At 45.4% G+C, this 15,466-nt stretch overlaps 1 protein-coding gene across 3 annotated transcripts in view; it reads right to left on the reverse strand.

Moving 5' to 3' along the window:
• HADH (hydroxyacyl-CoA dehydrogenase) overlaps positions 1-2,496 on the reverse strand; it is a 46,326-nt gene extending 43,830 nt beyond the window's left edge. For 2 of the 3 annotated variants that reach the window (XM_023760452.1, XM_023760451.1), the window contains exon 1: positions 2,266-2,496. In XM_023760452.1, the coding sequence (XP_023616220.1) occupies positions 2,266-2,397 (132 nt within the window). In that variant the 5' untranslated portion in view covers positions 2,398-2,496. The remainder of the gene's footprint in view (positions 1-2,265) is intronic. The other variant, XM_006096584.3, reaches the window with a different exon arrangement.
• Between the last annotated feature and the right edge of the window lie 12,970 nt (positions 2,497-15,466).

Below are 15,466 nucleotides of genomic sequence, written 5' to 3' on the forward strand. Positions count from 1 at the left end.
TTAGTTCTAAACTGCTGAAACCAACCAACCGACTGGCTGTGAGTAGCACAGAGATGTTCTGCAGGAAAGCATGGTTCCCCTCCACAGGATTAGAGCCTTCATCTAAAGTGACTGAGGCTCTTGTAAACCTTGTTCTATAAGAACGGAACTCCTTATCCTTAAGACTGTCTACCATTTCAACTTTTGGAATGACAGTCCATTGTATTTTCAACCTGTGGGATAAACAGCTCTTCCCCCTACCCCCGTTAAATTTCAAAACGCACTCACTCCCCTGGTCCAACTATTCAAGTTTATGTTCCCCATCAATGTCAACCTCCTCCCCCCATTCTGAGATGAAAGCTCCAATACTATACCCATAATTTTAGGTGCTACCTCTGGGCATGATTGTGCAGCATAACACCCTTTTCTGGACAATAATGGATACAGCATTCTAAGAGCTGAGCAACCTGAAACAATGCTTTCTACTTAGTTTCTAATCCTCTTCCACTGATGTCTTCAAGTCACCATTAACAACAGTTTCTGGATGCGTTTCCTATATTGGTACTAGAGGCCCAGTGCACAAATTCGTGCATGGGTGGGGTCCCCTGGTCTGGCCGGCAATTGGGGCCTTGTTGCCCAGTCCCCACTGGGGCCAATCGGGGCCAGCCAGCCGGGGGGAGGGACCAAGGGAGGTTGGCTGGCTGCGGGGGGTTAGCTGTGGGAGCGCACTGACCACCTGTGTTGAGCGTCTGCCCTTGGTGGTCAGTGCGTCCTCATAGTGACCAGTTGAGAGGTCAACTGGTCGTAATGGTCACTTAGGCTTTTATAAATATAGACAGATGGTAGGCTTAAGGCCCTAATATCTTGTTTTTAAACAAATACGTACATTATTTTATATCTTCCCACAACAAATCTCACTCTCACAGCTGTGGGAGATTTTTGGTGGAGCAAGGGAATACAAGTATGCTCAAGCTTGAATATCCTATAATATAGTATGATATTTGTAACATTTAGGTTAAAGGGACTTACTCCTCACATCTCATGTAGAACACAGATTAAGGGGACACCATAACCTAACAGCCAAGGCATCCACACAATAAAAAGGAAAATGTATGTCCAAACACATTATCTTGGAAGAGAGAAATGGAAAACTGTAAGAAGTTAGAAGGATAAAACATTAATGAAATACAGATTTTAGGAGACAATGCAATCGAATTAATATGTTACAAAAACTTTGCAGGGAGAGGAAAATTGAGATACATAATAATAGTCAATGATTTTTAAAGGCAAGCACAGAAATGTGAACTTGACTGGAAGGACACTGAAAACAAACTCTTTCATGACTGTAGCCACTGCATTTGAGTACTCCACTAAGAAAAATTAGGTAATGGTCTCTGCTTCAACAATATAAGGTGCAAAGGGCTGAAATGATAAGAATATAATCAACTAAGACATGGGAATCAAGGTTCTCCAATATGAACAGGAATTTTCGGGGGGGGGGGGGGATCAGCAGCAAATATCACACTATCCAGGTAATCAATTGCACAACTGACCTTGAGCCACAGTTAGGCTGGAACATGGCAGTCTTGAAGATGGGCATTGAGACTGAAGGCCCTCATCCCCTTTGTCTTCTCCCACTTTCTCCAAGCCCCTAAAACTTGCAGTTCTCAGCACAGAGGGCACGAGGTCAAAGGTCAAAGTTGCCTTGCATGGCCTTTGGTGAACTAACAGGGCCTCCCAAGCCCTTACTAGGTAACTTTACAAAGTGCTACAAAAGTGATGACTATTATTATTCTTTGTAACCCAGCAAGCAAAAGAAACACACGGGAGGTTGAAAGGAGATCCTTTAGGAAAGCAGAAAACTGCTCTTAAAAAGACCGTATAATTCTACAAAGTTGCAGGTCTCTGGAAGCAATTCGGGTGTAAGCCAAGCAGCAAGCAAGCAAGTTATGTCTCAACCTTGGACACACACAACACTATCTTCTCTCTGCAGGAGCCAGTTCCAAGTGTATTCGCTAGCACGCTCCACCCAGCCCTCTTCGGGTGGAATTTAGAGACGAGGAAACTGAGGCTCGGCCCCAAGACACTGTCTCTTTGGGGAATGACCACTCACAGGCCCAGAGGCAAGACGTTTCAACCACACCGGGGAGGAGCCTGGTGGCAATTCCCGGGTCTCCCGCGGACCCCGGCCTCTCCGCGGATCACCCCGCCGAGTCGCGGCCCGCCAGCGCTCTCAGCTCAGGTGGGCAGCAAAGGAGCGGGGTGCGCTGCCAGGGGGCGGCTCACCTGAGCGATGCCGGCGCCCATCAGCCCACCGCCGATGACCGCCACGTGCTTGATGACGATCTTCTTCGCCGTGGCTGAGGCCGTGGACGAAGAGGACACACTGCGCACAAACTGCCTGGTTACGAAAGCCATGGTGCTGCGGGCAACACGGAGGCGGCCCCGGCGTCCAAACTCGGCGAAGGCGCGACTGCGACGCTCCGACGGCCACCAGACCTCTGGGGGCGGAAACCAGGCGGCCCCGCCTCCCGGCGCTCCCCGGGCGTTATCGTGACGTCACCGGAGGCGGGGCGGGGCCCTGAGGCCCGCTCAGCTCATTGGCGGAGGCCGTGGGGACGGCTTTCCAGCGTCGCAGCGCGGCAGGCGCGGGCCGCCGTCTTCCTCCGCGGAGCTGGGGGCTCTCAGCCGCGGAGCCTGGGGTTGGACCCCGGGTCGCAGCGGGGCAGGGCGGTTAGCGCGCAGGCCATTCCTCGGAAAGCCACGGACGCCTGGTAAGATGGAGGCGTAGTGTTGACTTCTTAAATCATCGCCTTGGATGCTCGTGCAAACCTCAGCGCTGAGTTTATAAGGGATCTTTGGTGGTGGTGATGACGGGACCTAAAATGAGCAACTTGATTCATGTCACCTAGTAACCAGCTCTAGGGATTATTTTATTCCGGTGGATAATGAGTGTTGTCTGCTAAAACGGAAAGAAACTAACTGCTCAACAATCGAAATAAATGTCTAAGGGACCATGAGTCCCAATGTAAAGATCACGCCCAGGGAATTAGTTACCCATTTCAACGTTAGACATCTGAGGGCTTAAGGTCAAAGGGCAACCTTTGGAGAGTCATTGATACCAACTAGGCTAATGGCCCTCATGTGAGTAATTTCGAGTTACTATAACTTAGTAATAGAGAACGTTATTCATTTAATTTTTTTCTTTATTGATTAAGTTATTACATATGTGTCCTTATCCCCCCATTCCCCCCCTCCCCCAGCCCCCCACTCATGCCGTCATCCCCCTGGTATCTGTGTCCATTGATCAGGCTTATATGCAAGCATACAAGTCCTTTGGTTGATCTCTCCCCCTTACCCCAACCCTCCCCTACCTTCCCTCTGAGGTTTGAAGGTATGATCGATGCTTCTCTGTTTCTGGATCTGTTTATTTTTTATTTTTTAAATATGTAATAAGAACTCACAAACTCACCATCAAATCAAGTAGGCCTCCTCCTGTGGGATGTAGCTATTATAAGGAATTCTGTGTTCACCATTCCTTTGCTTTGATCTCATCTAATCCTGTAAAAATATGGGAGAAGCACTTTTGCTGAGGACTGTTGGGCTTGGGAGAGATAGGGTCACATCCAAATAGTAAAGTCCATTAAATGCTAGAATGTAGCAAATGCAAAACTCCATGGGATCAGAAATGGAAAAGGAAAATTACACAGAGAAGCCCAGTAATATAAAGAATAAGTGTATTAGAAAAGAAAGGTTTCAAGCCAGAGGAAGCAGCACATGGCAAAGGTAGAAGCAAGAAAATATTGCTTCAGGAGAAGGACGAGGAATTAGGTGTGATGAGAGCAAAGATGATAAATTAGGAGGATGCATGGATGATTCCTTAATGGATTTTAACCTTTCACTCTCAGTTACAAGTTGTGTCTAATGCAAGGCCAAACATGTTCTAATGACAGTGTTGTCACTATATTTTTTAATTTAATTTTTTGTTAAGCCTCACCCGAGGATATTTTTTCCATTGATTTTTAGAGAGAGTGAAGTGGCGGGGAGAGGGAGAGGAACATCAATGTGAGAGGGACACATTGATTGGTTGCCTCCCACATGCGCCCTGACCCAGGGGCCCTGGATCAAACCTGCAACCGAGGTACTCGCCCTTGACCCGGAATCAAACCTGAGACCCTCCGGTCCACGGCTGATGCTATAACCAGCGAGCCAAACTGGCCAGGGCATCACAATATATATTCTTTAAATGTGTGTAATGCCAAGAATGATGCATTTGCAGATCCATGATTTGTTTTCCTCAGGAAAGGAAAAATAACCAGTGCTGTATTTTTGAGTGACTCTCAAGTCTGAGGCTATCTGTATTATGTAAACATGTGATGTTGAGAAAGGACCACTGAGTGAGAGGAGCCCTGGCTCAGTCCCTGGTGGGCTGTATGACCATCGTCAGACACCTCCTGGGCTCCCGTGTCTTTGTCTATCAGAAGAAACGTTTGGACAGATAACTTTGCAGCTGTTTTATACTGAGAGTCTAACTCCCATTTACCGTCTTCTGAAGCAAGGGCCACCCTGCCCCAACTCCTGCACAATCCTGATCAGTTGACAGTTACAATAGAATCATTCTCCTTTTGCCAGGACTGCTAGTCTTTTCCCAAGTGTGGCCTTGGGCTTTCGGGTGCCCAGTAACGATTTCTGTGGTCCTTGCCTTGCACAGTCACCCTGTTCTTGGGGTCATGCTTCCTTTCTGCAGAATGGAGTGCTAGGAAGTGTGACCTTGGTCATTGAGCAAAGAAAAGGGCTGGCACAGAGAATGGAGTAAGTAATGATTACTTTGTTTTGTCCTATAAATGGATCATTGTAATATTTAAAATGTTGATATCAAAGAAGCATTATTTTAAAATATACATGGTGGTGGGCTCTGGGAGTGGCAGAAGCAAGGAGTGCCATTGGCCCTTTCCCTCCAACAAATTGGCAGTAAACAAAATGTATCAAAGCCTTCCAGTCATCCTGCTTTGTGAGGTAGGTAGGCAGAGTGGAGCTGACACTGTATTCACAGTGTCATGTGATAGACACAATGACCCAAGGACAGTGTGTGTCAATCAGGAACACTAATGGGGGAGGATTCCCTGAGTACATTTGAATTTTCCTTCTATTTGTGGGAAATGAATGATTTCTGGCTTACTGGGGAAACAATGTTTTGTTGAGTGCTTTTTAGATTTCTTATGGCAGAAAACCAGATTTCATGTGACTATTCAGGGTGGCCCAAGAGCAAAGCCCAGTAAGTTTAACCAAAAGCTAACCTACTGCAAATTTAGTGAGGGTTGACATTGCCACACATGTTAACAGTGTTTTCAAGGAAATTAGTCATATGATATGCATAAAATATATAGTTAGCTTGAGAAGGGCAGTCATGTATTGCTGTATCTCACTGAAATATATTCTCTCATAAAACATGTAAGGCAAAATCTCTAATAACACTGAACAATTTTACAAATAATTTTATCTTCTTTAGCTTTTAGAAAAAATTTATCATGGCGAACTTTAAGCTTTGATCATGTTAGCAGCTGTCTAAATACCAACTGTTCTCTACTTTTACCTTTTCCTCTACTGAGGAAATTCATTAAATCCTCACAATTACCCAATTTGATAAGTACTAAAGCTACCCCTCTTTTATATGTAAGGAAACAGGTCCAGAGAGGTTCAGAAACTTGGTCAAGGTCACACAGCTAGCCAATGGCACAGGCAGAATTCAAACCCAGAACAGTCTGTTTTCAGGGCTGTGTTCTTAACCTTTATGCTGTTTTGTCTCTCTTCATAACAGCCCAAAGGCTACCACTGCTATTCTCCTCTGAAGGTGAAGAAATCAAGGTTCCAAACAATTAAATCATTTATTAAATGTAACCTACCTAATAACTGGCCAGGCTCAGATTTGAACCGACTCTGACCTCAAGGCTCCTACTCATTTCATACTTTATTACTCCTTAGAAAGTTCCCTTGCTGTTAGACGAAAAAAAATTGGGGGGGGGGGGGTGGTTTCTAAGTAAACGTTATATATGTCTGAATTTGAAACTTAACTGTTTTACTAATATTATAAAGGTTAAGCAGATTAATTTACTTAGACATTCTTACAAAGAAACCCCAGAACTGCAACTTTCACACAGTGATTCCCAATGTTTATATCTGTAGACTCAACAAGAGCCATGCTCCCTGGTGGTCTAGTGGTTAGGATTCGGCGCTCTCAACAAGAGCCATGGGTGGTTTTGGGGGGGGGGGGGGGGTTAATTACAGTTGACATACAATATTAGTTTCAGGTGTACAATCCCATGATTATACATTTATATAACATACAAAGTAATCACGCCAATAAGTCTACCACCATATATAGTTACTAGAGACCCGGTGCACAAAAATTTGTGCACTTGGGAGGTTCCCTCAGCCTGGCCTGTGCCCTCTCGAAGTCTGGGACCCCTCGGGGGATGTCCACCTGCTGGCTTAGGCCTGCTCCTCGGGGGGACCGGGCCTAAGCTGGCAGTCAGACATCACTCTGGCAGCCTGGGAGCCCACGGGGGATGTCCACTTGCCAGCGGGGAGCAGGCCTAAGCTGCAGGCGGACCTCCTTAGTGCTGCTGAGGAGGCAGGAGAGGCTCCTGCCACCACCGCTGTGCTGGCAGCCGTCAGCCTGGCTTGTGGCTGAGCAGAGCTCCCCCTGTGGGGATGCACTGACCACCAGGGGGGCAGCTCCTGCATTGAGTGTCTGCCCCCTGGTGGCCAGTGTGTGTCATAGTGACCAGTCATTCTGCTGTTAGGGTCAATTTGCATATTACCCTTTTATTATATAGGATTATTATATAAGATTACAATATTTTTTTAAATATATTTTATTGATTTTTTACAGAGAGGAAGGGAGAGAGATAGAGAGTTAGAAACATTGTTTATTTTGTTTTTTAGATTCCACATATAAGTGAAATCATCATTGGCATTTATCTTTCTCTAATTTATTTCACTTAGCATAATACCCTCTAGGTCCATCCATGTTGTTGCAGATTTCATTCTTTTTTATGGTTGAATGATATTCCATTGTATATATGCACAACTTCTTTATCCATTCATTTCTTGATGGACACTTAGGTTGCTTCCATATCTTAGCCATCCTATCTAATAATAGACAAACATGGTAATGAACCATAACTTCGCTACCCTTCCCATTGGCTAATCAAGGCGATATGCAAATTAACCGCCAACTAAGATGGCGGTTAACTGCCAACAAAGATGGCGGTTAACTGCCAACAAAGATGGCGGTTAATTTGCATATGTAGGCACAATGCTGGGAGGCGAAAGGGGAAGGACAGAAGGAGCCCCCTGCCACTGACGGTGATTGGAAACCCAGGGGGCAGCTAAGAGCTGGGGTGGCAGGGCAAAGGCGGCCCCCCACCTTTGCCCTGCCCCCGGCTGTGATCGGAGAACTGGGCGCCTTTGCCTGCCCCCCCGGCCAGTGATCGAAGGAAGCAGGGGTGGAGTTGGCGATGGGAGCTGAGCAGGGGCGGAGCCGGCAGTCGTGGGGAGCTGGGGGTTCCCTGCATAGGCCTAATGCCTTGGCCACAGGCGTTAGGCCTGGGCAGGGGTGGAGAAGGAGATCGCGGAGAGCTGTGGGTCCCCTGCCCAGGCCTAATGCCTTGGTAAGAGGCATTAGGCCTGGGCAGGGGTGGAGCCGGCAATCGCAGGGAGCAGGGGCCGAGTTGGCGATGGTGGGGAGCTGGGGGTCCCTTGGCCAGAGGCATTAGGCTTGGGCTGGGGCGGAACCAGCCATCACGGGAAGCAGGGGCGGAGTCAGCGATCGTGAGCAGCTGGGGGTCCCTTGCCCAGACCTAACGCCTTGGCCAGAGGCGTTAGGCCTGGGGATGGGCGGAGCCAGCGATCGTGAGCAGGGGTGGGAGTCGGCAATCATAGGGAGCTGGGGGTCCCCTGCCCAGGCCTAACGCCCCGGTCAGAGGCATTAGGTCTAAGCAGGGGCAGAGCGGGAGATAGTGGGGAGCTGGGGGTCCCCTGCCCAGGCTTAATGCCTCCACCAGAGGCCTTAGGTCTGGGCAGGGGCAGTGTCAGAGATCGTGGGTAGCAGGGGCGGAGCCGGGGATGGTGGGAGCTGGGGGGTCCCCTGCCCAGGCCTAATGCCTCAGCCAGAGGCGTTAGGTCTGGGCAGGGGCGGTGCCAGCGATCACAGGTAGCAGGGGCATAGTCGGCGATGGTGGGAGGTTGGGGTCCCCTGCCCAGGCCTAATGCCTTTGCCACAGGCGTTAGGTTGGGCAGGGGCAGAGCTAGCGATCATGGGCAGCAGGGGCTGAGCTGATGATTGAGGGAGCTGGAGGTCCCCTGCCCAGGGCTAATGACTCAGCCAGAGGTATTAGGCCTCGGCAGGGGCCAAGCCTGCAATTGGTGTGAACTACAGAGGAAACACCTTTTCTGACGGCTCATTGGCTTAGCTCCCTGTATGCCACTGGTAATATTCTTAGTAACTTGGGTAATAAGAATCCAAATAGGTGATCTAGGGTTTATCACCACACTCCTGGAGAAAGAAAGGAAGGTCCATTGCTGTAGGGCTAAGAAATGTCATATCCTGTCCTAGCTGGTTTTGCTCAGTGGATAATGCCTCGGCCTGCCCACTGCTGGGTCTGGGTTCAGTTCTGACCAAGGGCATGTACCTAGGTTGCAGGCTCCTCCCTGGCCTGGGCCCAGGTCAGGGCTCATGCAGGAGGTAACCAATCAAAGTGTTCCTCTCACTTTGATGTTTCTCTCTGTCTTTCCCTTTCTCTTCCACATTCTCTAAAAATCAATGGAAACATATCCTCAGGTGAGGATAAAGAAAGAAAGAAATGTCATATCCTATGAAAGACACATCTTGAAAATGCCTAAAGAAAGTTGTCATTTTTTCACGGTAAAGAGACTGGAGTCCGTGTTGATGAAAACACCTTGGTGGCTGCGGTGACTGGCATTGGCTGCAACTACAGGGTGATGGGGCTGGTGCCTTCCCCTGATCAGCCCAGTCACCTCCCACAGAGGGAGGCCAGACTGTGGCTTAGGCCCACTCCCCAAGGGGAGCAGGGAGCAGGGAGTAGGACATCCCCTGAGGGCTCCCAGAATGTGATAGGGGGCAAGCTGGGCTGAGGGACCCCCCCTCCAGTGCACAAATTTTTGTGCACCGGGCCTCTAGTCCTATATAATAATCCTATATAATAAAAGGCTAATATGCAAATTGTCCCCACCGGCAGGTTCCACTGACCAGGAGTTAGATGTGTGCTGACCACCAGGAGGTGGTGTGGAACATGGTGGGTGTCGGCGACGCAGCCCTGGCAGCAGGCAGCAGTGGAGGTGCTGCTGGCCCCCAATGCGCCCCTATGAGAGCGGGTGGAGCAGGTGAGCAAGCGGTGCCAGGCCAAGGCGGATGCAAGCGGGGGCCCCGATTGGCCCACCGGTCACCCCACAGATCGGCCCTGATTGCTGACCAGGCCTAGGGACCCTACCTGTGCATGAATTATGTGCACTGGGCCTCTAGTTGTAAATAATGCTGCAATAAACATGTGGGTGTATATGTCTTTTCAATTTAATGTTCTGGGTTTCTTCAGATAAATACCCAAAAGTGGAGTTACTGGGTTTTTCTTTGTCTCTTACTATAACCTTTGTTTTAAAGTCTATTTTATCTGTTATAGGTATTGCTACCCTAGCTTTTTCACTTGTTTTAACCCATTTGCATTTAAAGTAATTGTTGATAGATGTGAATTTATTGCCAGTCTGTTTATTATTCATATTTTTTATCTTTTTTTAAAAATATATTTTACTGATTTCAGAAAGGAAGGGAGAGGGAGAAAGAGACCGAAACATCAATGATGAGAGAGAATCATTGATTGGCTGCCGCCTGCACACCCTTACTGAGGCTCAAGCCCACAACCCAGGCATGTGCCCTGACCTGAATTGAACCAAGACCTCCTGGTTCATAGGTTGATGACACCAGCCAGGCTCTTCTTCTTCTTAAAGAAGACCCTTTAACACTTCTTGTAATATGGTTTGGTGGTAATGAACTCCTTTAGCTTTTTCTTGTCTGGGAAGCTCTTTGTAAGTCTTTCAATTCTAAATGATGGCTTTGTTGGGTAGAGTAATCATGGTTGTATGTCCTTGAATTTCATCACTTTGAATATTTCTTGCCAATCCCTTCTGACCTGCCAAGTTTCTGTTGAGAAATCAGCTAACAGTCTTATGGGAGCTCCCTTGTAGATGACTATCTGCTTTTCTTTTGCTGTTTTTAAGATTCTTTGTCTTTAACCTTTGGCATTTTAATTATGATGTGTCTTGATGTGGGCCTTTTTGGGTTCATCTTGTTTGGGACTCTGCTTCCTGGACTTGTATGTCTATTTCCTTCACCAGGTTAGAATACTTTTCCATTGTTGTTTTTTCAAATAGGTTTTCAGTTTCTTGCTCTCTCACTTCTCCTTCTGACACCCCCATGATGGAAATGTTAGTATGCATGAAGTTGTCCCAGAGGCTCCTTACAACTATCCTCATTGTTTTGGATGCTTTTTTTTTTTTTTTTTGCTGTTCTGATTGAATATTTTCTGCTTCCTTATATTTCGAATTGCTGATTTGATTCTCAACTTCATCTACTCCACTGTTGATTCCTATAATTTACTCTTCATTTCAGTTAGTGGATCCCTCATTTCTGTCTGGTTCTTTTTTATGGTTTGTGTCTTTTTTTTTTTTTTTTAATGCTGTTGAAGTTCTAAGTTTCTTGAGCATGTTAATAACCATTGTTTTCAACTCTGTATCTGGTAATTTGATTGCTCCATTTCATGTAGTTCTTTTTCTGGAGGTTCATCTGGCTCTTTTATTTGAGACCTATTTTGTTGTCTCCTCATTTTGACTTCTTCCCTGTGCTTGTCTCTATGTATTAGGTAGAGCTGCCACATCTCCCAGACTTGATAGAGTGCCCTTGTATAGTAAGTGTCCTGTAGGGCCCAATGGCACAGCCTCCCCAGTCACCTGAGGGGGGCACTCCAGGTGTGCCTTTATGTGGGCTGTGTGCACTGTCCTGTTGTATTTGAGCCTTGATTCCTATTGGTATCACCGGGAAGGATTGATTCCTACCTAGGCTGATCCGTTCCAAAGACTAGCTACAAGTAAAGTGGAGGAGCTGCTAGGGGCCAACCTGATGGAGTAGGACTTGTGTCAGCAGGGCATTGGCGTCCACCAAATCTTCCCCTGAAGTTGTTCATTGGATGCACTGGCTTTGGGGCCTCCCAGAAGGTGCAAAATCAGCCACCACCTGTGCCTTGCCTAGGACCATCCAGCATGAGGTACAGAGCAGTCTGTAGATGGCTGCTTCTGTGCTGGGCTTGGAGGTGCCTGGGAGAGGCCAAGCTGTGAACCAAGGCTGGATGCCTCTACTGTAAGTTCTATGGCCACTTAGCAAGAGGTATGGGGTACATAGAGACCAGATGGTGCTTGTTTGAGAGATTTTAGTAAAAGTCTGAAGCATGTGCCAAGACAGGCTATTCTTATGGAAAAGTCTCTAGAAACTCCATGTTTATCTATGCCCTCAAATTTGGTAGGGTGGGGATCTCAGGGACTCACCAGGGCAGAGTAAACAGTGATAGATAATGCACTCTCCTGCCAGCTCTGTTGTAGGAGGGTTCATCAAAAAAAACAATGGCCTCTGCCAGCACTTTTGTTTGGGAGAAAGCTGCCCCCCCCACTCTCTCCCTGATTCCAGACAATTCAGTTCCTCTGCAAATGTCCCTGGTGCCTTTTCAGCTGCTACCCCAGTGCCAGAGCTCAGAGGGAGTGAATCAAAGTAAGTCTGTGTGCGGGCCCTTTAAGAAGAATAGCCTGGTACTCCAGCAAACTCCATCTTTCTCAGCCTCAACCCCCACTGGTTTTTACAGCCAGAAATTATGAGAACTTCTCTTCCCAGTACTGGAACCCTAGGACTGGGGGCTGGTGTTGGGCTGATACCCCTCACTCCTCTGAAGCCAAGTTATCCCTCCTAATTTTTATCTGTCACACGTGGGTGTTCTGCATCTCTGCCCCTCCTACCAGTCTTGTTGTGGCTTCTTTAAATCCCTAGTTGTAGGACTTCCATTCAGCTAAATTTTAGGCAGATCTGAATGATGTTTGTTCTGTAGTTTAGTTGTAATTTTGATATGGTTGTGGGAGGATGTGAGTACCATGTTTATCTATGCCACCATCTTGACTGGAAGTCTCAGCATTTCTTATAAGGCAGGTCTTGTGGTGGTAAATTCTCTCAGCTTCTGTATATCTGGAAAGTCTTTATTTCTCCCTCATATCTAAAGCATTACTTTACTGGATATATTATTACTGGATGGTGATTTCTCTATTTTAATAATTTGAATATTTGATTCCATGGTCTCCTAGTTTGTAAGGTTTCTGCTGGAAAATTTGATGATATCTAATGGGGTTTCCTTTATATGGTCTCATCATCTATTCCTGGCCTTGAGAATTCTTTCTTTGTCATTAATTTTGACAATTTTAATATATTATGCCTTGGAGAAGGCCTTTATGGATTTAAATTATTAGGTGTTCTATTAGCTTTTTGGATTTGAGGATCCAGTTCTTTCCATAGATTTGGGAAGTTTTTGTTGATTATTTATTTGAATAGGCTCTTTTATTCTTAGCATTTTGTTGAATTTATTTGGGCGTAAGATTGGTTGATAAAATTTAATAGGCTCTTTGTTCCCTTCTCCCACTCTTTTCCTTCTGGTATATCCATTATTCCTATATTGCTCTATCTAATGGAGTCAGGTAGTTCTTGTAGAGTTCTTTCTTTTTATTTATTTTTTTACTCTCGATTCTCTTGTATTCCACCTGGGTCATTTCTAAATTTCTGTCTTCTATATCATTAATTCTTTCCTCCATCTGGTCTGCTCAATTTCATACGCTCACTAGTTCATTCTTGATCTCATTTATTGAGTTCTTTAGCTCCAGAATTTCTGTTTAGTTATTTTTTATAGTTTTATCTCTTTGGTAAATATTTTTTTGTCCATTGATTTTCTTTTAGAGCTTGTTGAATTATTTTTCTGAGTTTTCTTATACCTCATTAAGGGTTTTTTTAAAACCTCAATCTTGAATTCTCTGTCACTTAAGTCATAGTATTCAATGCCTTTATTTTCTGGAGATTTTTTTAAAAATTCCCTTGTTAACTTGGTTATTCATTGTTCTTTGTGGAGTACTTCTCTGCCTGAGCATTTGTGGGAATGGAAACTTAAAAAAAAAAATTACCACTTCAGTGTTTTGCAAGTTGATAAGTAGAGGTTTTTCTTTTGTTTTCCAGTAGGTGGTGCTAAAGCACAAATTTTTATTCTGGAATCTCTGTGAAGCAGTGTTACCTTAGCCATGAAAAATGCCCCATATTTCTTAAGGAGGTGGGCATCCCCTTTACATTGGGTTACCTCTGTCATTGTATCTGTCACTCCCATAGATTGGGAAATGGTGGGGTATGGGTCTTCTGTATGTTCCTGATGCTGCCTTCCTGTAGCCAGAAGCCACCAGCCAGAGCTGCTCAGTCTGAGTGGACCCAGCTGCCTCTACCAGGCTATGCTGATGTGGGTGGGGAAAGGCAGGGGCATACTGGTTCACGTATCTGGGACTCTGTTTCTCTTCAGTGGATTTAGACACAAAGGGTACAGACCATCACATCACCATGCTGTTCACAGACCACATAAGCTGAAAAGTTTTTTTCAGCTCCTTTGTGATCTGCCAAGTAAGGGTTTTACGGCCAGATTAGGCCACAGGTGGGTGGGGTGGGCTGGTTCCCACTCTGCTAAATTTGCTGTCTGGTGCTGGTGGGATAAGGAATGCTGCAACCTGTTACTGCTACTCTGCTCCTTGGCCCAGCCTCAATGTGTGCCAGCCACGTAGGTCCAATTACTGCCTCGGCTGTCTTCTGGGGCCAGAGTAGGCACCAGACTGCACACGGCTTCTGTCTCTATCTTCCCCTCACCCCCTGTCCTGTTTCTGCCATTTGCTCAGATATGCCCACATTCAGGTGTCTCAATGCCTGTTAGCAGGGAATCCTTTGTAGAATTAGAGTTGTCCAACTTGTAACTTCAAGAGGAGAGACTTAGAGGTCCTCTCACATTACCATGCTGTTCACTGTCCTACAATGATTTTTGATTTACGAAAATATGCAGAGATGGTGTAGAGAGTTCACATATTCCCCTCACCCAGCTTCCCTTGATTGTGCTATCTTACATAACCATGATACCTTTGCCAAAAAATAATAAGAAAATAACATTGGTACAATACTATTCACTAAACTCCAGACTTTATTGAGATTCACTATTGTTGTTTTTCCCTTAATATAGCATTTTGTTCCAGAATCAAGTCTGGTATACCACTCATTTAGAAATAGATACTTTAAGAACCTTTGTGCTTATACTTAAGTGTTATCCAGAAATGTAATTCCAGTCTATATTGCCACCAATAGTATATCAATTATTTTCCTCTGTAAAATTATCTTTAAATTTCAATGGGTAAAAAATAGTATCTTACTGTTTAGTTGCATTTTTTAAGAATTTAAGTATTATTTCATACATTGATCATTTGTATTTTTAATTTTTTTGTATCTTGTGCCTATTTTTAAAAGTAGGATATTCTACTAATCAAATTATTAACACTTTGTACATTAAGGATATTAAAATTTTGCCAAAGATGATACAATAATTTTTTATGGTTTGCCAATTATTTTTTGGCAATGGTTTTTTAATTTTAAATCATTAAATCTGTTCTGCGTTATTTTTATGATTGAGTCCACTACTTTTTTATGCTTAGAAAATTAGCTCCCTTGGTCGGGACGGCCCCGGTGAGGTTGAAACGGCCCCGTTCAGGTCGGGACAGCCCCGGTGAGGTTGAAGCGGCCCCGGTGAGGTTGAAACAGCCCTGGTGAGGTTGAAGCAGACACGGTGAGGTAGGGATGGCCCCGGTGACTGCTCCAGTGAGGTTGAGACAGATAATGGGGACCAGTATAGACTGATGAACAGGGGTAGATGCAGAGGCAGAGCAATTGAACAGACTGTCAAACTACAGTGGGAAGCCTGGGGAGGGTTTGGGGGGGATTAAGATATCAACCGAAGGACTTATATGCATGCATATAAGATTAACCAATGGACACAAGACACCGTTGGGGGGGGGGGTAGGGGCCGGGGGAAAGACAAGGGGGGGAAAATGGAGACATATGTAATACTCTTTGTAATACTTTAAGAAATAAAAATTATAAAAAGAAAAGAAAAGAAAATTAGCTCCCCATTCTTATATCGAAAGTCTCATACATAGATATGTACAGATACATTATTATTACTTTCTAGACCTTTGGGGGTTAATTTTGATGTGGGAAAAATGTTACTTTAATTCATAAATAATTTACCAGTACTATAGCTCTGTTTTTTAAATATTGTTTTCTGCTGCTTCATAGGGAATGCCACTTTTATAC

This window comes from Myotis lucifugus, unplaced genomic scaffold (genome assembly GCF_000147115.1).
Source record: "Myotis lucifugus unplaced genomic scaffold, Myoluc2.0 scaffold_182, whole genome shotgun sequence".
Classification (NCBI taxonomy): Eukaryota; Metazoa; Chordata; class Mammalia; order Chiroptera; family Vespertilionidae; genus Myotis; species Myotis lucifugus.